Source organism: Melanaphis sacchari, unplaced genomic scaffold (genome assembly GCF_002803265.2).
Source record: "Melanaphis sacchari strain LSU unplaced genomic scaffold, SCAv2.0 Contig8_pilon_pilon, whole genome shotgun sequence".
Classification (NCBI taxonomy): domain Eukaryota; kingdom Metazoa; phylum Arthropoda; class Insecta; order Hemiptera; family Aphididae; genus Melanaphis; species Melanaphis sacchari.
This window is the reverse complement of record NW_020271635.1, coordinates 6009911-6030648: the sequence shown is the minus strand read 5'-3', so window position 1 is coordinate 6030648 and position 20738 is coordinate 6009911. Positions and strand designations below refer to the sequence as shown.

General features: G+C 28.0%; 6 protein-coding genes across 8 annotated transcripts in view; 3 read left to right on the top strand and 3 right to left on the bottom strand.

Annotated features, from left to right (window-relative positions):
* The first annotated feature begins 319 nt into the window (after positions 1–319).
* On the top strand, positions 320–3423 carry LOC112602650. Its single transcript, XM_025350839.1, has 7 exons — positions 320–623; positions 688–798; positions 883–982; positions 2431–2574; positions 2681–2794; positions 2909–3091; positions 3161–3423. The coding sequence occupies exons 1-7, from the start codon at positions 574–576 to the stop codon at positions 3302–3304; spliced, it is 846 nt and encodes a 281-aa protein (XP_025206624.1). The 5' UTR covers positions 320–573; the 3' UTR covers positions 3305–3423.
* Positions 3424–5508: 2085 nt separating this feature from the next.
* On the top strand, positions 5509–7000 carry LOC112602603 (solute carrier family 35 member G1). Its single transcript, XM_025350769.1, has one exon. It carries the CDS (start codon positions 5737–5739, stop codon positions 6754–6756), a length of 1020 nt encoding a protein of 339 aa, XP_025206554.1. The 5' UTR covers positions 5509–5736; the 3' UTR covers positions 6757–7000.
* A 3050-nt stretch (positions 7001–10050) lies between these two features.
* On the top strand, positions 10051–15423 carry LOC112602496. The gene is made up of 11 exons (XM_025350586.1): positions 10051–10623; positions 10692–10779; positions 11032–11182; positions 11238–11418; positions 11537–11698; positions 12029–12033; positions 13803–13932; positions 14013–14100; positions 14792–14942; positions 15025–15205; positions 15263–15423. The coding sequence occupies exons 1-11, from the start codon at positions 10509–10511 to the stop codon at positions 15421–15423; spliced, it is 1413 nt and encodes a 470-aa protein (XP_025206371.1). The 5' UTR covers positions 10051–10508.
* LOC112602682 (cytochrome c oxidase subunit 6A2, mitochondrial-like) lies at positions 11953–13592 on the bottom strand. The gene is made up of 3 exons (XM_025350889.1): positions 13350–13592; positions 13099–13262; positions 11953–12193 (listed from the first exon to the last, which is right to left on the bottom strand). The coding sequence occupies exons 1-3, from the start codon at positions 13453–13455 to the stop codon at positions 12107–12109; spliced, it is 357 nt and encodes a 118-aa protein (XP_025206674.1). The 5' UTR covers positions 13456–13592; the 3' UTR covers positions 11953–12106.
* A 1801-nt stretch (positions 15424–17224) lies between the features above and the next one.
* LOC112602628 (nuclear protein 1) lies at positions 17225–18014 on the bottom strand. Its single transcript, XM_025350806.1, has 2 exons — positions 17784–18014; positions 17225–17690 (listed from the first exon to the last, which is right to left on the bottom strand). Exons 1-2 carry the CDS (start codon positions 17863–17865, stop codon positions 17542–17544), a joined length of 231 nt encoding a protein of 76 aa, XP_025206591.1. The 5' UTR covers positions 17866–18014; the 3' UTR covers positions 17225–17541.
* A 1601-nt stretch (positions 18015–19615) lies between these two features.
* LOC112602709 overlaps positions 19616–20738 on the bottom strand; it is a 35333-nt gene continuing 34210 nt past the window's right edge. For 2 of the 3 annotated variants that reach the window (XM_025350932.1, XM_025350933.1), the window contains one exon: positions 19814–20643. In XM_025350932.1, the coding sequence (XP_025206717.1) occupies positions 19915–20643 (729 nt within the window). In that variant the 3' untranslated portion in view covers positions 19814–19914. The other variant, XM_025350934.1, reaches the window with a different exon arrangement.

The following is a 20738-nucleotide window of genomic DNA, read 5'->3' as shown; positions in this document are numbered from 1 at the left end:
TATTTATTGTTTATTCTAACTAATTTACATAGTTATTAAACTATTGACGAGTGATGAAACAAGAAATTGCAATAATGTAACTAAGATATACTATTAAAATACTTACTATCTTCACCAAAATAAAAAATTTATTTATACAAATTTTAGTCATACGTAGCAGACAGCAATTCTATAAAATAATTTAAGGTTTCACTGACCACTGTCTTATTAATAACTCAAATAATTTTTGAATGAAAATGTTTGCTTTTTTATAAATGAAACACTGTATTACTATCACAACTTTATTTTTATCTTCTTTTAATTTTGATAATAACACAGTGGGTTTTAGTATCGGAATTCTAAATTAAGTTGTTTAGTGTTTACATTTTACGTTAATATTTTGTTGATTTATATTTGAACGATCTTATACCTTGAGAAAATTTTGTTATAAGCCAGTTTTGGAAAAATAAAATATACAAGATTGTTTAAATACGATTACTATAGCAATGTACAGAGTACAGACAAATACTATAAGACATCGTGCCATTTATTGTTAAAACTATTCAAATAATCGTTTTGATAAAAAAAAAAAACATGGGCCGCAGAAGTGGAAAAGCATCAAAATTGAAACGCCATTCGTCTCTGTAATATATCATGTAATACTTTTTCAAAATAACATTAAGTTTATTAATAATTTTTAAATTTCAGTGATGACTTAACTGGTAGACCATATAGATTACCCATCGACCGGAATCAAATTCGCCGAGTTGACCAAATTGACAATCCTCAAAATGGACATGAATATCTTTATATGGCTAGGTATATATTTGTTACTTACTTGATTTTTGTTATAATTTTTATTTTTTTTGAACATTGTATTCATGTATATTCTTTGTTTTATAGAAAAATGGAAGATAAATTGCCTCCAGTTATGACTGCTACTAATGTTGAACTTCAACAATTCATTAACAAATTTGAAAGCAATGCTTCTACATATTTAATAGTTAGTATTGAAATATATTTTGCCCATTAACTAGTAACTACTTGGGTAAAATTAAATTATTTGAACAAACAAGTTAAAATTTTTCAAAATATACATTACTTAAATTAATGACATAAGTTTATTGATTAAATACATTATAAAGCACAATTTACTGTGATGCTTTTGTAATATTTTTGTATTCAATCATATATATAAATCAATAACATAAACAATTATACCTATTGCTGAAAAAGCAACTACCATCTAGTTTTGTATCAATTATCACAGCAATTAATATCTCTCATTTAAACTACACATTCGTGTTTTTTGACATAATTAAATATCTGAGATTGACCACTGACATCAAAAAATCTTGGACTATTGTTCTCAAAATTTTATATTCTTTTGCAACAGTATACAGTATACATGAATATTTTACTAGTTTATATTTAATTGTGTTAAACACAAAAATGTAGTTTAAATAAAAGATATTAATTGCTGTGATAATTGATGCGAAACTAGGTGGTGGTTTTTCATCAATATGGCCCAGATGAAGTTATTCTGTATACCTATTGGATCCTATCCTCAATGTTTTAATTCTATGAAAATATTTTAATTATAATTAACCAAAAAATGCTTGGGAGGTTAACTTTATTTTTAAAATAATTTGTTTTTACCTTATCTTTTTTTTTTTTAATATTATGCAATTGATTTGGGAATAGGAAAAAAGCCTTATGTATTTAACACTTATTTTTGATATATCATAATTAGGGCCTGGGAGTTCATTTACTAAAAACTGTCAAAATATGTACTTAAAATCATTAAAATATGCATTATTATTTTTATTTTTTTTAAAACGTTAAGTATTTTCATTTTTAGTAAAAATAATAATTAAAATATAGAAAACATGCAAAATTTAATTAATATGATAAATTTTGTATTTATTTCAAGAATTAAAATTTACAACTAGGAATTAAGGTGTAATTAAATTTAGCCAGAAGTTTAATGTGCTTATCGCCTATCAGGATATAAATTACTAATTACATAATATTAAATTATGTACTACTTATAATTTTAAACAGGTTTTTATTTCATTTTGGCAATATTTTCATGAAATATTAATAAAAATAAATAAATCATAAGTAAAATACAATAAAATGCAATTTTATTTTAAAATATGCATATTTATGTAAAAAAAACATCAAAATATGTAAAAATATGCAAATTGAAATTTTATTTTTGAACTTGTTAGGTTGCAATTCAAATTTGTTGCTCATCCAGCGACTTTTTGATGCATTCAGTAAAAATATGCAAATGCATCAACTTCCTGGCTCTAGTCATAAATATCAAACTGGAAATTTAATCATATTAATTTACCAAAAATTAAATTTGTTATTGAGTAATAATTTATGATTTTACCAAGTTGTTATTAAAATTAAAATAAAACAAATATGATAATAATTTTTTAGCCTCAACTTGAATTGCCTAGTATAAAAAATAAGAAATTACTGCCAACTAAAGCCGAAATAATGTCATACGTTGAACAGTATGATGATGCCAGAACCAAAATTCAGGATACCAGAAAATGTATTACTCATCCTCAAAATATATTGGTATGTCATGGGACTATAATTATATTTTATATTTATTAAAATACAAATTGATTACTATACTTTCTAACTATATTTTATTGATAAATACTAATTAAATAATTTTTAGCCAGTGTCTAATTCACCAACTGCTTGGTTTACATTTTTATTTGGAAGACAAATTAATGCTTCTACACCAGTAAATCCTGTGCATAATATTGACAAGATTGTTTATTTTTTTCAAGTAATTTAAAAAATATATAGCCTATGATAATTAAAATAATATAATATTATACACTTGTTGTTATCTATATAATTTATTTGTTTGATGAATAATGTATTAATTGTAATTTTTTAGAGCCATTGTGCTGCTGTTATTTCTAACTTCGTTCAATGGATTATGAAAAAAATAATTAATACCAGTGATGTAACTTCTTGGACATTTTCAGTGTATGCTAGTATGGATAGTGATCCATGTGAAACTCTGTTATCAGACATGCGTATACTTACACAGCTATTTATTAATGCACGAGCAGAAATTGTATGTAGAATTTAAATCTATGTTTCATATTATGTTTATATTTAATAATTTTATTTATATATTTTAAAGGAAGATCATTTAGATGTTTCTGCTTTGCGTTACAGCTGTTTAATTAACTTGGTCTCAGAAAAATTTAAACAACACGATCTCGGTGATATTGTTAACTATAAGAATCATTATTCTGGTAGTAGCAAGGTAAAAAAACAAATATAAATATTAGATACTATTAATTGTTTATTTCTTTACAGTTAACATTATATCATTTTCAGTATTAGTTCTAATATCATGGAACTTCTACTTAAATGTTTAACGCATGTTTATTTATAATAATGTTTATTATTTAAACTTATTATAATTTAAGATAAATTTTTCTTTATATAAATTGGTTAAATAATAATATTTAAATATTAAGTATATTCAATACAAAGATGAACTTTTGAGTCAAAATTTTTTTTTTTTTTATTGTATACTAAAATATTATATAAACCTGTATAATAAAGCTAATATTTTATGCAACCTTGTTTTTTCATTGCAACTGTCCAGAAATATACTAATCTATAAATAGTTAATTTTTTCTATTATCAATATTTTATATTACTCTACAAATATACTATTCACTTATGTCTCCATAAATACTCAATTATTAGTTTCCATTAAGAATTTAAATAGTTCTTAAAACCTCGAGGTTTTTACAGAAGACCGTAGATGTGTGTGTTTGAGTGTCATGGGAACAATAACAATAAAACACAATGTATATACTTTTTATTAAAGAAGGTTTTAACAAATAACTCAAACTCAGTTTTATCGAACACTTTACTGATTAAGTATATAATAAAATAATTAAATTACATTGAATGGAAATTCAAAAAGGTTTTTGTTTTCAAATAAACTTAGTTCCAAAGTAATCAGTGACGTATCCACAGGGGACCATGACCCCCCCTCCATCCCTCATTGGCCGTATTTACTAGATTTTGTTTTAAAGATTTAAATTTATTTGTATACATAAACGCAATGAACACATACTACAATAATACTCTTATACCAGCATTACATAAACTTATAACTTTATTGGGATTAACCCCTTTTTATTATTAAATTACTATTACTATTTATTATTATGTATATATATATATATATATATATAAAAATATATTAATGACTGACTGAAAATATAAACAAATTATTTGCATTATAAACATTAAATATTTGGTTTATTTTATTTTTTTGTTTTTGGTAGTAGGTAGTATATATGGTAAAATTTTAGACAGTGTGTGCCCCTCCCCTAAAAAAAATCCTGGATACGCCACTGAAAGTAATGAACTACATTTTTGGAAATCAGCAGTGTTTTACATTGTTTTTTTATATTTTGTTTAATTCAAAAAAAAATATAAATTAAATATTATCATACTATTTGAGATATAATTTATAGCAATAATAATCTTCATTAAGAATATCAAAATTTTACATTTAAAGAAAAAGATAGCTTTACTATCCTAACTATTATTAATTCTTTTCTATATAACAAGTATCAAGGTACATGCACTATTTATGTAGTATATTATGTATACAAATTTTGTACTATATATTATTTTACATTTATAGGTCATTTAATAAATAAATTTTAATGTCGGATATATTATATGTAATTTATATAAGTAAATTATTTAATGATATGTTGCATACTGCATAGTCTTATTATGTTATAGCTATATTAATTAAGATTACCTACTATTCAATTAAATTACCAAGTCATGTTTCTTCAAAGAATGCAAAAAGATTATTGTAAACAGAAAAAACCCGAGTAATTTAAAATTTTTTTGACATATGTTTTGTGTTTGATTTAAATATGTAAGTTGAATTGTTGTTTAAAAATGTAATGTGTGCAAGTTGAAAAATCCAAATCTGCTTTAAAATTATGCTATTCATAAGATATCTACATTTTAATTTCTTCCTTTAAATTTTTTAGTCAAACCATATGACTACAGTGACATTAGCGAAGCTGCCACAAGGGCAACAGAAGTAGTTGACTCGAGGCTTAGGGCATAAATATTTTTATGGAATTCACAGTATTATTTTATTGACAATAAGTATAAAATCTATTATTTTAGTAGCAAAAAAAAAAAAAATAAAATATTTTATGTGTATCGACTTCACTGAACAGTATTTTGAAAAAGCGTTAAGGTTCTAACCAATGCACTAAGCACATGACTTAAAACCTAGTTATTTTTTTTATTGACTAAAACATTTAAGTTACGATTTTTTCGATGTTCAACCTATATTTATTGTTTTAAATTTTAAATCATACCTACCAATAATTGCCGGCTTGTGGATTCAGTGATTACATTATCAGATAGAATAATCTCAGTATCTGATATCATATCAATAAATTAAATAATTTTTATTTTCTATAATATCTGTGGAATGAGGTGCTATTTTGCTAGATTCACGATCCTGCACATTTTTACATTTTTTTTAAGATATTTTTTTATTACTTAGTACCTATTCTAAATAAATAACTCGGATATCAGTCCTTGTTTATCTTTTCAATGTCTAATGAATCGGATCTAGGGTAAAGTATTAGTCTAGTACACTGCTTTCGAACGTGTAAATATTTCTATAAAGTAAGTAATATTCAAATCATGTAAATGGCTGAACGACTAGAACTCCGAAATCTGGTAATCGAGTCGGATACACCATCAACAAGTTCGCCGGTAACACTAAACGTCACGACGTCTCCGAAATCGCAAATAAAAGTTCTGGGTTTATTGTTGGCTGCAATATCATCCTTATTTTTCTCTCTGAGTTCGTTAATAGTCAAATGGCTCAAAGACATGGATCCATTGGAATTGGCCGCCATTCGTTTTGTTGGGATACTACTTCCCTCGCTACCCATATTGATCTACAAGAATCAGAATCCATTTCCCAAAGGTCAACGACTGATGCTGTTACTTCGTGGATTTGCCGGAGCCACTTCTTTGTCTCTCATCTTCTATGCCATCAGACACATGCCCTTAGCTGATGCTTCGGTAATTATATTCAGTGTACCTGTTGTAGTTGCAGTATTCGCTAGGATATTTCTCAAGGAACAATGTGGACTATTTCACTACTTAACATTACTCTTAACAATGATTGGAGTTTTATTGATCACAAGACCTCCTATTTTATTTGGACATTCGACCAAACATTATAATTTTTTAGCCCCATTAGCTGCTTTACTGTCAACATTTTTTGCAGCTATTGTTTATATACTACTAAGAGCTCTGAAGAACTTACATTTCAGTGTCATCATGGTGACGTTTGCCACTTATTCTATCATTCAAACATCTACCATGGCTTGGGCTACAGGAAACTTGTGTTGGCCAAAATGCGGTACTGAAACAATTTTAGTAATCGCTCTGGGTGTGTTTAGTTTTTCTGGACAAATATTATTAACCATTGCAGCCCAACTTGAGGAAGCTGGATTGGTGGCTATTGCAAGGACTGTTGATGTGGTGTTTGCTTTCGTGTGGCAGATAATATTTTTCAATGAGGTACCTAATATTTTCAGTATAATAGGAGCAGTGTTAGTGACTTCATCAGTTGTACTGATTGGCCTTAGAAAGTGGATGATGTCCATGCCGTCTACATCTAGCATGAGAAAAAAATTTGGATTTCTATTTTTATGACAGACGTATTTCTTTTATTTATTATTTAACTATTAATCTGCCTAGCACCAATTGTATTATGATAGATTAATTAAATCACTTAATACTTGTTAAATATTATGTATAATTAAGTATTAAAATTTAGTGAGAATCAAATTAATATAATTTAATCAGCTCAATCTTAGTTTACATGCTTATTTCTTTTTAGTTGTAAATTTCAACATAAACCATTTTAAGACTTGTATTTTAAAAACAGTTTGTGATCGTTAACTATCTCATAAATTTTTATTTTAATAATAGATTAAAATTGAACAAATTAAAAAATTTATTTTTTGCAATTTTTGTTATTTTTTCTTAAATGTAAGAACATTTTTATAAAAGTACTTCAAATACATTTTTATAATATTGAATTATATTTCTAGAAATAGTAAACTTTAAATTATTGTTAACTAACAAATTATTCTTAAAGACAAATTTTATTTGTATTATTTTTCATTTTTCTATGTTTTAATCTTTTTGTTGAAATTATTTTATTTAGACTGATATTTCTATGCAAACAATGTCTAGTCAACTTGTAATTAACTAATTTATTTTTAATATTAAGTACCTACATGTAAGACAAAGGTTAAGTTAAGAAAAAATGTTATTATCATTTTAATTTTACAGTTAAAATACTTATTTAATTACAAATCAAATTTAACATTTTCAATTTTCTTGGTAATTTATATAAATTAAAAACTAGTTGTAAACACTAAAAATTAATATTAATTGTAACAAAAATAATACATGATACAAGTTATAATATATTATGATTAAAATGGTGATAGTTTAAGTGAAAATTCATAATTATGTTAATTTTAACTAGTTAGAATTATTTACCTTGGTTGTTTGTTAATTTTTGTATAATAAATTTTGTATTAACTAGCACCTGTGAAAAAATGCGAGAATATATTATTTTAGATTCTAAGCAGAGCAATGAATGTACCTATTGATTTTACAATAACATGTATTTTTTTGTTGTTTTGAGAAAACATAATAAGTATTTGAAAAAATTCTTCAACTTTTTGGATGGTTTCTGAACTTCTGGTAGAAAATTAAGTCTATATTTCGTGTCACGAAAAAACACCACACATCTAAATAGCAACATATGTAATTCCCCCATCATACAGTGACAGTTTTATATGAGTTATCAATAGGGCTGTGAATTTAATGCACTAAAAAACCTTAAAAAATCATTAAATATGCACTTAAAATGCAAAAAAAGGAATATAAAATGCCAAAAATTATAGTATAAAATTAACTTAATAATGTTTTTAATTTAATTTTTATATTTATATTAATATTAGGTATAGGATATTAAACATTAGTACTAAAAAGTGTTTATTTAATAAAAAAGTTGATTGAATCTGAATTAAGTTAATACTATTCACCTGAAACATTTTTAAAAAATTTGTTTTGTATTTATTTTGTTAAATTAATAAAACAAACTTAAAGATATCTATTTTCGGGTACCTTATTCATCTTTAGCATTTACTGTTGTATTGGATAACAAGTGCTCGTTTGATGTTCTCAAATAAAAATGACTGTCGATTGATTGTGTCAACAAATTCTTAAATGCCGAAAAACTCCTTTCAAAATCTACACACGTAATAGGAGCATATCGCATAAAAGCCATGTCATCAAAGCTGAGGTCATCTGGGAGAGACGTTCTGAATAGTTCAGTTCCCTCGATAATTTTCAATATATTGCAAATTGTATTAAATCCCGTATCGTTATCTTTACCTAACCCGTATATATAGCTTGTGACTTGTGTAAAATATTATTTAAATTTGCCTACCTTTTTTCAAAGTATTTAATTACAAATTACAATCATGGTAAATGTTTTTAAATAAATTATTATTGTTGATAACCAGGGCTGTGAATTAATAAGAAAGTGTATTTATTTTTTTTGGTGATTGTAAAACATAGCTTTGTAAGTACATCATTTAAATTATGTAATTACAAATCCATCTATGAAACTTTTATTTTGCATTTTTTAACGTTTTTAATTTTTAGGCCATTTTTCGCATTTTTAGGTCATATTTTGCTTTTTTAGTTTATTTTCTAGTATTTTTAACCAAATTCTGTCAATTGACTTGTTTGAAACTTTTTTTTATTTTACACAAGTTGTATTATATTATGTCAAATTTATATTTTATTAAAAATTGAAATCATAGCATTAAATTATTTTAATATTAACTAGTTTTTTATAGTTTTAATTTAGATTTAGAAACAATTTGGATGTAAATGTTTAGTATGAATACCAATCTGGATGCAGCCTTTAAATTAAAAGCGTGAGTTGATCGTATAATACTTTAACAGTATTTGAAATAATTGTTGTCTCAGGCGGGATTGGTAAATAATATAAATATGAAATATTAAAGTTTTAAGTTTTTAAAATTTTAGACCTAATTGCGCCAATGATTTATAGCCGGGACCCAACTTACCTATTACTTTTTTATATCCGGGACTCAACTTACCGCTTTCAAAACGAACCCAAATTATCGCGGACCCAATTCACCTAGCTCCGTCTCAGGAGTAGCTTGAAGGTTAAGCCCCCCAGTTCGGAGAATAGCCCCCACGAGTCGGTCGGTACATATCTACCCCTAGGAAGGCTACAGCTCCCCCAAAAAATTTGGTTAAATGTAAACTACTATGCGATTAACCTTTTACCTGAATCATTAAATGTAAACTCCTACACTATAACCTTTTTATGTTTTTTCTGGCCCTCCACAAATTTTTTTCAAATTATTTGGATCGCCATAGAATTTAATTTCCGTACACAAAGTGGTGTTACTATGTTTTTTTAAAAGCGTATCCATCGTTCTTGTACGTTAAAGAATATCTCTAATATATTAATATTGTGTAAAATGTATGCGAGTAAAGTATAACATCCAAATTATTGAGAATTGTAACAGAATACGAGTAATACATTTAATCAATTCAGTGACATTAGTGACAATAATTTTACGTAATTTATTCTTGAATTAATATTTATTATGTACAAATAGAAAATTAGTGACACACGGACACGGATGACCGCCGAAACAAAATTAAAAATAATGTACAAGTAGGTTATACAAAATTAAAAATAGAATAAAATGGATGGGAAACCCGAAACAGCATGATATGTTAACTTTTATGTAGGTAAACATTGTTATAGTAAAAAAAAATTGATAATACTTAACAGAATGATTTGTGTAACGTGTTAAATTTTATGTGTTAAAAAATTACAAAATACCTATTATTAATAGTTTAAATTAGCGAAAAAAGGGTTTAGCTTTAAATTTTTAATTTTTGGTTGGTGTATACGTGTAAACTTGTAAAGAACTGTGGACTGTGATAGTGTGATTATAATATTGTTTAAAGGTTTTAAGGTTAGCAATTTAAGAAAAGATTATAAACACACAAAAAAATTATTGATTTCGAAAAAATTTTTTTCCCATGTATTTCTTATGGAATGAACCGTCACTCGTTAGTCTTATCAATAGACAATCTAATCCGATCAACTGATGATTCTGAAGTTAATACTGTTGTCTGTTTGTGCCTTGCTCATTAGGACTTAATATTTATCTTAAAAGTTAAAATGCTTGGTTCAATTAAATAAATTTATTATTCCCATTTACTATTGATTTTTCATATTATATTAATGTATCTAAGATACATCTGTTATAATTAGGTTTTCGTAAAACCTTGGTTTAACTTGAGTTCATGTGGTAGTTTCATTTTTTAACATGGTTAAATTAAAGTTTTATTACGATTTATTGTCTCAACCAAGCCGAGCTTTGTATATATTTATGAAGAAAACCGAAATTCCATTTGAACCAAAACCATTAAATTTAAGACAAGGTACATAAATAAAAAAATTAATACTTTGACCTAATGGCTAACATATAAGTACAATTTTTTTTTTATAGGAGAGCATCTCACTAAACAAATTGAAAGTTTAAATCCGTTCAAAAAAGTACCTTTTATTGATGACAAGGGAACAGTTTTAATAGAAAGGTTATTATTTTCAAAAATATTCTAAATGTGATTTGAATAAAGTCTATTTAAGAATAATTTGTCTATCTGATTGTTATTAATTGTTGAATTTACAATTATTTATAGTTGAATGATGTCTGTGATTAAGAACTTGTCATCTATATAGAATATTATTTAGAGACATAAAAATATTAAACATTTGTTATTTCCAAATTTTCAATTGTTTAGTTTATTATTAATATAAATTATTTTTAAATTTTGTATGCTTTCTAGTGTTGCAATACTTCGTTATCTATGTCGAATGTATAAAGTAGCTGACCATTGGTATCCCAAAGACATAAAAAAGCAGGCTCTTGTTGACGAATATTTAGAGTGGCAACATAATAATACTAGAGCTCATTGTACTCAGTATTTTCGGTACAAGGTAATAATTGTTGACTTTATTATGATATTATTTAAACTATTTTTTTCCTTTAAAGGCATTATCACCATTAAAAACTGGCCAAATTACAAATGTTGAAAAGGTTGCAATTTTAGAAAAACGAATGATTGAAAATTTAAATTTACTAGAAAATATTTGGTTAAATGATAAATCGTATTTGTGCGGAGACGAAATTTCTATTTCTGATCTTGTTGCTGCATGTGAAATCGAACAACCAAGTAAAATAATTAACTTTTTTTTTTTAATTAAAATATATATAAAATCTGTTATTTATAACTTATTGTAACTTATATTAGGTATAATAGTATGATATTAATTTTTTTAATTTTCTATTAGGAATTGCTGGTTTTGATCCATTAGTAGGTCATCCAAATTTAACCAAATGGATGACTAGAGTCCAATCAAAGTTTTCACCTTTTTATAAGGAAGCACATGAAGTTGTCGAACATACTGCTGATGAATACAAGTGTTATGTTAAAGAATTAAGTAAAAATAAAAGTTAATGTTTCAGATAAAAAAATTGTATTTGATTGTAAAATAATTTAGTTATATATATTTAAATTTTAATCCAGGTAATTTATAGATATAAAATAATAAATCATGTGTAATTTATTTTAAGCTATAGTTTTTTACTTTGAAAATTAATTATCCAAAAAAATAAAACTCTTCACTGTAGTAATAACTGATAAATTGTTTTGGTCAGATGATATTTACATCAAATGTTTAGATTTCTAAAATTAAGATTTCAAACATTTAAGTCTACAAAAAGGTCTCATTTATTTATTAGATATACATAATTGGTTTATGGAGCAACTTAATTCTTTACAGAACCAGTATAATAAACTTTATTAAATTGGTATTACACAACTACAGATAAATAGAACAATTACAGAAAACGTTTCATGTCTATTCATCTACTTCATAACCATGAGAGGTAGCATTCAATTTTGGGTTGTGGAATAAAGTCTGGTCTCCATTGCCCCATGGGAATCGCTGAAAAAAAGATAATGGTAAAATTAATATTTGGGTGGATAAAGAACACACTATAAATATCATAAATTATCTACTAAACAAAAAAAAAAAATATTTAGAAATAAAAACAATATTTATAAATTAGAATTAAAATTTTAAGTACTACATAGTTTAAGGTGGTTAAAAAGTAGCAACTGTTTTATAAGCATATCCAGAATAAAAAATCTAATTTAAAATTAAAATGATTACAATATATATTTAATTTCTTTGTATAATATTTTATCTATCACCTAACCTAAACTTAACAATTACAATTGTTGAGTACAAAAATTTAAAAAACAATTTTTGAGCTTGACTTATACTTTTGTGAATTGAATGATTTGTATAAATGGACATACACCTTGACTCAAATGTGCAAGAAAATTTTGTCCGACAGTAAAATAATAAGTCTATAATTTTTAAAATCAAACTATATTTGTTCTTTTAGCAAATTATCGATATAAATATAGAAGTTAAACCTTAGACTTAACTTTAGAACTTAACGCATAATATAAAGACTATTAAATATATAGGCTTAATAAAAATAAAATATAAAAATTAGTATTTATTATTTAATTTACTCAACCTATTTTCATCCTTAAAGTATAATTATAAAATGGTATTTATTAAATTAAGCATTAATCAAAAGTTGTGTTTTAGTTTAACTGCAATATTGTCATAATAGATTAAGAAGTAATTTTATAAGTTTTATTTAAAATCGATCAGTTTAGTATGCATGAATATTTGCAATCAATGTCTAACAAGGCAAGATAGTTACCACACTTACTACTCAACAATAAGTTTTTTAAGATTGAAACATTCTTAACTAGTTAATAGGTGAATTGGTATTGTTTTCAATTAAATGTAATATTCAAGCAAATACACACCCTTGTTCTGATACGCAAATGTTCATAAGGAACAAACTCTGGTCGCGATGAGTGTTTTTCATGTTCCAAATGTCCATTGATGCAGTAAATACTTGCCAACAAGGTTCCTGGTAAACCAATAAAAAAGGTCACTTTCTTCCATAATTCCAAGCCTTGAACGACTTCTGTAATTCAATTAAAACACAATCAGTAAGCATATACAAGAGTAAGCATTTATTACGACAGTTTTAACTTTAAATAAAACTACTTGCCGGGTTTTTCATAGGCCTTGAGTTTGTCGGGAGTGAATTGCTCATCCATAACGGCGCGCAATTGCTTGCCAGCAGAAAACTTCCGGGAGAACACTCTAAATGACATTTTATCGTTCTTATTTAAAAATTAACAATGGAATACACGTTTAGCGCAGTTACGACCGTACTCGTTAGAAAATTTTCGTATGCTGAATGATTTAGCTCTAAAACACTTACGTTTAAGCAGCTAGTAAGAATGAAAATTGTAATCATATGGAAATTTTTTATCTTTTTGAAGGTTATGATAAGAAATAAATCATCGATGAACATGAATATCTCATCGATGTTTTATACTGTTATCATCGAAAATTTCCCACCACTTTTCATAATTTTAATTTCGTAAAAACTGAATTAATTTTTATGTTTTCCAATAACCAGTTTAAAATTGGAGCATTCTAATGCGAGGTAGTCTAGGTTCTAACTAAAAACATGTCGAAGTTAATATTTTATTACGATTTATTGTCACAACCATGCAGAGCATTGTATATGTTTTTTAAAAAAGCTGATGTTCCGTTTGAAGGAAAAGTTGTGAACTTACTGAAAGGTGAGTGGATATCTTATTATGTAATCGTTAATTATTTATTTATTTTCTTCAACATATCGCATGATATATTTATGTCGTAGGAGAACAATTAGCAGCTGAATTTGAGGCCATAAATCCATTAAAAAAAGTACCAGTTATCAACGATAAGGGATTTATTCTTACTGAAAGGTAAAAAATATATAATTATAGACACAACTGATGTAATATACTACATTGTAGTATTATATTTATTTGTAGTGTTTGTGTTTTGTTCTTTTATGCATGTATAACTGTTTAACTGACTATGTATGATTGAAGCACAGTAGTTTAATAATAAATTTGATTTCTTTGTTTGTGAGTGTTGTAGCTTTTGTTCGTAATATGATAGATAACAAATACTTTCTTATTCAGCTTAGTCATGGATATTAAGGACATTAAAATTTCTAACTACTACTTAAGTACTGATGTTAAATATTAAAAAACAATTTTTTACGCCTACAATATCTTTTTCTTCATTTATCAATGTATAATGTAGGTATATATTTTATTTTATTTTACTATAAACAGCTAATCTTGGTGTCGATCAGAAATAAACATGATCATTTTTCAAAATTAGTCATATTAATCATTATAATTCATTTTTCATTCATCTTTTATCTTTTCTAGCAATACATTAAACTTACAACTACCTATATAATATTATCTGATTTTTTTAAAATTAAGTTAACTATGATAGTTTGATTTTTGATTAGATTTTCAAGCTGAATAATAAGTAATTAATTGGCGTGCTGTATTATATGATATTCAAATGTTGTGTTTTGTGTTTAATTGAACTAAGAATATGGTTATTATTTTAAACGTTATTTTATTTTATATATAGCATAGCAATTTTACGTTACATTTGTCGTACTCATAATGTAGCTGATCACTGGTACCCTAAAGATTCTGTGAAACAAGCACATGTAGATGAATATCTAGAGTGGCATCACACAAATACTAGAGCTGATTGTGGTCTCTATTGTTTACATAAAGTATGGCTTAACATTATGTAATTAATTGACTATAAATATATACAATTATTATACTGAACTAATATATGTATATATATTTCAGGTAATGTGGCCTTTATTCAGTGGAAAACCAGTAAATAAACAAAGAGTTGCACAGTTAGAAAAAAAAATGATTATTACTTTAGACTTAATAGAAAATGTTTGGCTAAAAAATAAAACGTTTTTGAGTGGGAATGAAATTTCTTTTTCTGATATTATTGGTATTTGTGAAATCGATCAAACAAGTAAATATGTTTGCAACAAAAAAGTTGATTGAATACAGATTTAAAATTTTTTTTTAGAAATGACCGGTTTTGATCCATATGCCAATCGTCCAAATTTATCTAAATGGAAAATGAGAACAGTATCATATTTAAACCCATATTATGAAGAGGCCAATGAAATACTTGAAATGCATGCAGCTTATTTTAAAAAACATGGTGAACTGAATTCAAAAATTTAATTTTACTCATTCTGTAAATAACTTTGATCATGTATTAAATATTTACGATTATTAATTTACTGAATTTATATATTTTTTTAGTGTTATTGAAACTAATAACTGAGGTTAGGTTATATTGAGCATTTTTATTTTTAATTATTATAGTTGATGATAGATTGATTATGGTTTTTTTTTTTCATTTTATTAGGCATATTTACTTTAGTAATTATTTTTATCAATACAAATTGTATCAGTATTATTTCACTTTGACATTAATATTTTGTTTTGTCTTGTTTATGTTCAGAGTTTTTACCTTATTATTTCAATAATTCATTTTAATTTCCATTAACTATAGGAAATATTTTTATTCTATGTAGTAAGCGAGGTGATTGATTTAATATCATTATTTGAGTTTCTTATGTTAATTAATCACCCTATTTAGGCATCTAGCATTAACTGACTTAGCATAACTTAATATATTTTTATCTCCATAAATACATTTCAACATTTACTGTTAGTTTAACTACATATTTAGACTGATTTTATTCATAATTCGGTTGTTACAATTTACATTTGTGAAGATAATCTATATTTGTATTACCTTTAATGATATGTTATTTTTGTTACTTAAACTCATAGCAATTTTGAAACATGCATGTATATAGCATGGCAAGCTTTTTTAAATTCATAACTTATTTATTGCTCAATAATTTTAATATAATTTATATTTTCATAATAACATAGTTTGATCTTTCTATCCACATTCATATATAGAGGGTAAGCTGTTTGATATTTAAATGTTGTAGAGTTAAATAATTTACTTCAGTCAAGTGAATTGGTTTTTTATTGTTACATAACTCAAATAAACATAAAAAATAAAAAAAAATAGTAATGTGAAGACACTATAAACACAACAGCTAGTTACATCTGAAAATGTTTTACTAAGAGTTTTTTTTTATGTGACATTTCTGTCTCTTTTCTTATACCATGGATTCTACAAGTTGATCAATACCCTTATATTTGTTCTTTATATGTGCACATTTTTTAATATATGTTTCCTTAGCAACTCATCTAATTGTGATCTCATTACAATAATATTTTGTTTTTACGAATTTCTAAGCTAATAGTACTAATATAATAGATATATTTTTCAGTTCATGATTTAATTCATGCTGTGAAACTAAACATATTTACCAACACGCTCTGAGAACAAAGAGTCTGTTAAGACTTCCTATATTAGAATTTATTTTTTTAAATATGGTGTACCTATAATAAACTTATAACTTGACATTTACGATATATACCATTTACAGTTCCTATTATTATTTTGATTACATTATTATAGGGCTATATTGAAATCATTTGCTAGTATTCACCACTTAAGCTACTTTAAATGTGACATTACAGTATTTACTCTAGTCACACTTACATATTGCCTTTCATAACCCCTGTACATTTATTTCCTGACATCTTAATTCTTCTGCTTTATTTGAAGGCAACATGTTGACTGAATAAAAGAATGGTATAAATCATTATTCAAAATTTGAAGTGTCATTCAATGGATAATAGAAGGTTACTGTATGTATACCATTGAGTTAACAAAGTAGTGAGTACCAGCTATGTATAACATTGTTGTCAGTTAAAAAATGAAAGTTTTTATTGCTAGCAATACATTTGACCTTGAGGTTTATTGATTTGTTTGCAGTAAAATTTGATCGTTATTATATTTATGTTACATGGAGATAATTTCAAATTATAAGTTTGACACAACATATGTGAGATAATAGTAGACATATGGTTAAATAAATAATAATAAAACTAAAAATTGTAATCAACTTATATGTATTGAAACGCATTGATGTCATATACAATTTCTTATACACTTTTCAAAAATATAACATCTATAGATAATATTATATCTTAAAAAAAAAAAAAAAATATATATATATCATATTAAGAAAGAAATGATAATCTACGGTCAAAGAATGTAGATTAAACGTTTCAGAACATTAGTTTTTAAATTAATATCAATTATTAACGATGGCTTTTTATGAGCAATCAATTATGTTTTTGGAAAATAAAGAAAAGAAATTTTAAGTAAAACCGTAGCAAGTCATTGGAGGAAGCGCTTGGATCCCATCACTTTTTGGTTGTTGGATGAGGCTTCAAATTCTCTTCCTTCCTGTTGGTTTCGGTGTTTTGCAATTTAGTTGATAATTTTCTCGAGTGACCACTTGGATCGAAATGATTGGTGTGTTCGCTAGCCTCTTTCTTGCTCCTATTTTTACCTGTACGTCAAAATAAAAAAAAATCACGTTTATAATGTACTCATGAAAACGTGTAAAGATTTAGGAGCGATATTATTATGTTCGTAATATTACCGCTGTGTCCGCTGTTGACCAATTTGTCTTGGTCGTAGTTGTACTCATCGTATTCATCTTCCATATTCGTAATGGCAGACATTTTTAATTCGTATTAAAAATGGATTATTCTATTTACTTTCGAGTCGTGCACGCTGACGGTTATATGCGTCGATTTCCGCGTTGTTTGTTTCTGACAGTCGTATATGTGCATTAATATCTGGTTTTTTTTTTGTATTATGTTTTCTATCCCCACTTGAAAACGGCGTACCGAGTTACAGACAGATCTTTTCAGCGAACGGTTGCCTCAGCCGGAGAGCGATCAGCTGTGTGGCAATAGATAACTTGTAACAGTGCTGCCAACACTGGCGACTGCGTTATGTTTTCTTGGAACCTTCTAATTCGCGCGATATTCGATCTTTCGAAAAGTTCATTGAAACAATTTAAAATATAAAAACTTGAAACTATTAATATTTTATAATTTTATTGTTTGATGCGGACATTATCAATTTTACACCAGAGGAATTTCCTATTAAGTAATATTTTATACATATATTTAATTAAGTGCGTCTAAAACATAGGTATTAATAGATTGGTAGACGGATATTATATGATAGTCCTAAATATTATTAAACTGTATTAAATCTTTTTTTAATCCTTATTGTACAATATTAATATATTATACTTATAATATGTTCGTGTAACCGTGTTGTTACTGTATAGTTATTTAGAGGAATTTAATGATTTAAGTATTGATAATATAAATAAAAAGGTCTAGGTAGTAGGTACCCACTGTTGAAAAGAATGGGATTGATTCAAATTTTGATTGTTTATAATATTATACATTTTAGTGAAAGTCCATTATATCACTATAATATCTCCTAACTACGCTAGTATATCTATAATATCCATTTATAGCTTATAAAGTTGAATTTTAATAATAAGTAATATTTCAGGATTTCAGGTAAACTAATAAAGTAATTTTTAAAAAATCTAATAATTAAATGATTTGGATAAAAGAAAAATTATATTCTGACACGAAAATGCTACAAATCTGTGTAATTTATATCGAGCACCTACTCATATTTCTATTGAGTATACATTTTTCATTATTATAATATATGCTAGGTATATATTATGTTATTTACTTTCTGTTGACTGCTGTGTAAGTACTTATAGTATAAGTCTTATACTAATAAGTAGGGCTCAGATTTTATAGCAAATGCTTCTTTTGACAGAAAGATAATTCTTGTATATAAATATATTTTGAATAGCTTTGGTTTAAATAAAGTAAACGTTATTTTGTTTTTTCCATAAAAAAAGTATTAATAATAATATATTACTATGTATTAATAATATTAAGTAAACTTCCATAAGTATTGTTTTGCGGGATTTTAAGTTTAAGGATTCACTATTATAAGAAGTTATTTATTGACAAGCTTGCATTCCAGATTAGGGTATTATCTAGGTCCCCTCAGTAATTTAGTGATTGCCAAAAAAATGCTTCTCTCCTGGTAAGTCTCTGAAGCCGCGCTTGGTCTAGGTAGGTACCTACTATAGGTATCAACAATTACAATCTTACAAAGTGTAAAATTAAAAATAAGCCATTAAAGGCTTATACGTTATGACTTATGACAATAATAATATACATCTGCAGCACTACACACGCAAATGATGCGCGTTACAGCCTCTATACACTGGTCACTGACGTAGGTAATAAAGGGTTTGGTGCCAGTGTGCCACCGATATTGACATCGGTACTTCGTAGTAGGCACCTATATAGATGTGACGGAAACATAAAAAAGAAACCACACACGTTTAAAGGTCGTTTGTATTATATATTAAGAAAATAAATTAACTCGAATATTAAACGGGGAAAAAAAATAATAATAAAACTATGTGTACACAAAATAATTTACAGAAGTTAGGTAGTAGGTATGTTCACGACATGGTGTTGTTTATGGCCGACAGATCGACGTCGTTGTCGTCGACGTCGTCGTTGCGCCGGTGACGGTTGTGATCGTTATTGTGACGGTTGTGCCCGTGACGCAGCCTGACGACGACGTCGCCGTTATTGCCGCCGCCGCCGCCGCCGTTGTGGTCGACCGTCGCGGCGTAGTCGTCGCCGACATCGTTTTTGCCGGCCGCGGCGTTATTGGCGCAGTGTCGCTGCTGCAACGACAGCCGCAACGGTTTCTTGGGCGGCATCGGGGCCCGCCGGCCCGACTGTTCCGAATCGTAGTTGAGCGACCGGCTGGGACGCGGCGACCCAGCGCCCGACAGTGATGCCGCACCGGTTGCGGTCAAGTGCGAGTAATATTCGGTGCTCTTCAACCGGTGCGAGTCGGCGGCCGTCGCGTCCTGCTGCAAGTCGAGCGACCTCACGCTGCCGCCGCCGCACTGCTGAAGCAAATACGGCGCAGCACCGCCTCCCCCGGAAGACTCGGAGTCTAGGAACCGGAACAACGTCTGCTGGGCCTCGCGTATGTGTCGGGTCCTGCTGCTGTTCCGGCCGCCGGCCGTCGGGTACTTGTTCCGCTTGCCGTGCGCCGCGGCGGCCACGCCGTGCAGGTCGTCGAAAGACTTGCAGGCGGCCACCACGGCGTCGGCCGACGACGCCAGTGACTCGACGGACGCCGAACTGCAGCCGTACAGCCGGGGCACGGTCCGGATGCGCGTCTTGACCACCGGGCCGCCTTCGGGGGCCCGCACCGCCGCGGGCCGGTCGTCGTACACCACCTGTTTGCGCTTGTACTGTTGGATGGCCGACACGCCGTGTTTGGGGCTCTTGCTCCGGACCATCACTGCCGAGTTGGCGCCTCTCTGGAACATTACGCCGCTGCCGCCACCGCCTCCATTCGACGCTGTCCCGGACGACGACCTGCCCTTGATCAGCTCCGACACCTGGTCCTCCAGGTACGACACCCTGTGCGACAGCCTCACGTTTTCCGTCTTGTAAGCGTGCTTCGACCGGTC

What these genes read in the sequence shown, in the direction of transcription:
- LOC112602650 (XM_025350839.1), top strand. Translation starts at nt 574, where the DNA reads ATGGGCCGCAGAAGTGGAAAAGCATCAAAATTGAAACGCCATTCGTCT. An exon ending in ATGCTTCTACATATTTAATA is followed by an intron (nt 983 to 2,430) that starts GTTAGTATTGAA and finishes ATAATTTTTTAG; the next exon opens with CCTCAACTTGAATTGCCTAG. An exon ending in CTCATCCTCAAAATATATTG is followed by an intron (nt 2,575 to 2,680) that starts GTATGTCATGGG and finishes AATAATTTTTAG; the next exon opens with CCAGTGTCTAATTCACCAAC.
- LOC112602628 (XM_025350806.1), bottom strand. Translation starts at nt 17,865, where the DNA reads ATGTCTGCCATTACGAATATGGAAGATGAATACGATGAGTACAACTAC. An exon ending in GGTCAACAGCGGACACAGCG is followed by an intron (nt 17,691 to 17,783) that starts GTAATATTACGA and finishes TTTGACGTACAG; the next exon opens with GTAAAAATAGGAGCAAGAAA.
- LOC112602682 (XM_025350889.1), bottom strand. Translation starts at nt 13,455, where the DNA reads ATGTCATTTAGAGTGTTCTCCCGGAAGTTTTCTGCTGGCAAGCAATTG. An exon ending in CAAGGCCTATGAAAAACCCG is followed by an intron (nt 13,263 to 13,349) that starts GCAAGTAGTTTT and finishes ATTGAATTACAG; the next exon opens with AAGTCGTTCAAGGCTTGGAA. An exon ending in ATTTGCGTATCAGAACAAGG is followed by an intron (nt 12,194 to 13,098) that starts GTGTGTATTTGC and finishes TCTTTTTTTCAG; the next exon opens with CGATTCCCATGGGGCAATGG.
- LOC112602496 (XM_025350586.1), top strand. Translation starts at nt 10,509, where the DNA reads ATGGTTAAATTAAAGTTTTATTACGATTTATTGTCTCAACCAAGCCGA. An exon ending in ACCATTAAATTTAAGACAAG is followed by an intron (nt 10,624 to 10,691) that starts GTACATAAATAA and finishes TTTTTTTTATAG; the next exon opens with GAGAGCATCTCACTAAACAA. An exon ending in GGAACAGTTTTAATAGAAAG is followed by an intron (nt 10,780 to 11,031) that starts GTTATTATTTTC and finishes TATGCTTTCTAG; the next exon opens with TGTTGCAATACTTCGTTATC.
- LOC112602603 (XM_025350769.1), top strand. Translation starts at nt 5,737, where the DNA reads ATGGCTGAACGACTAGAACTCCGAAATCTGGTAATCGAGTCGGATACA.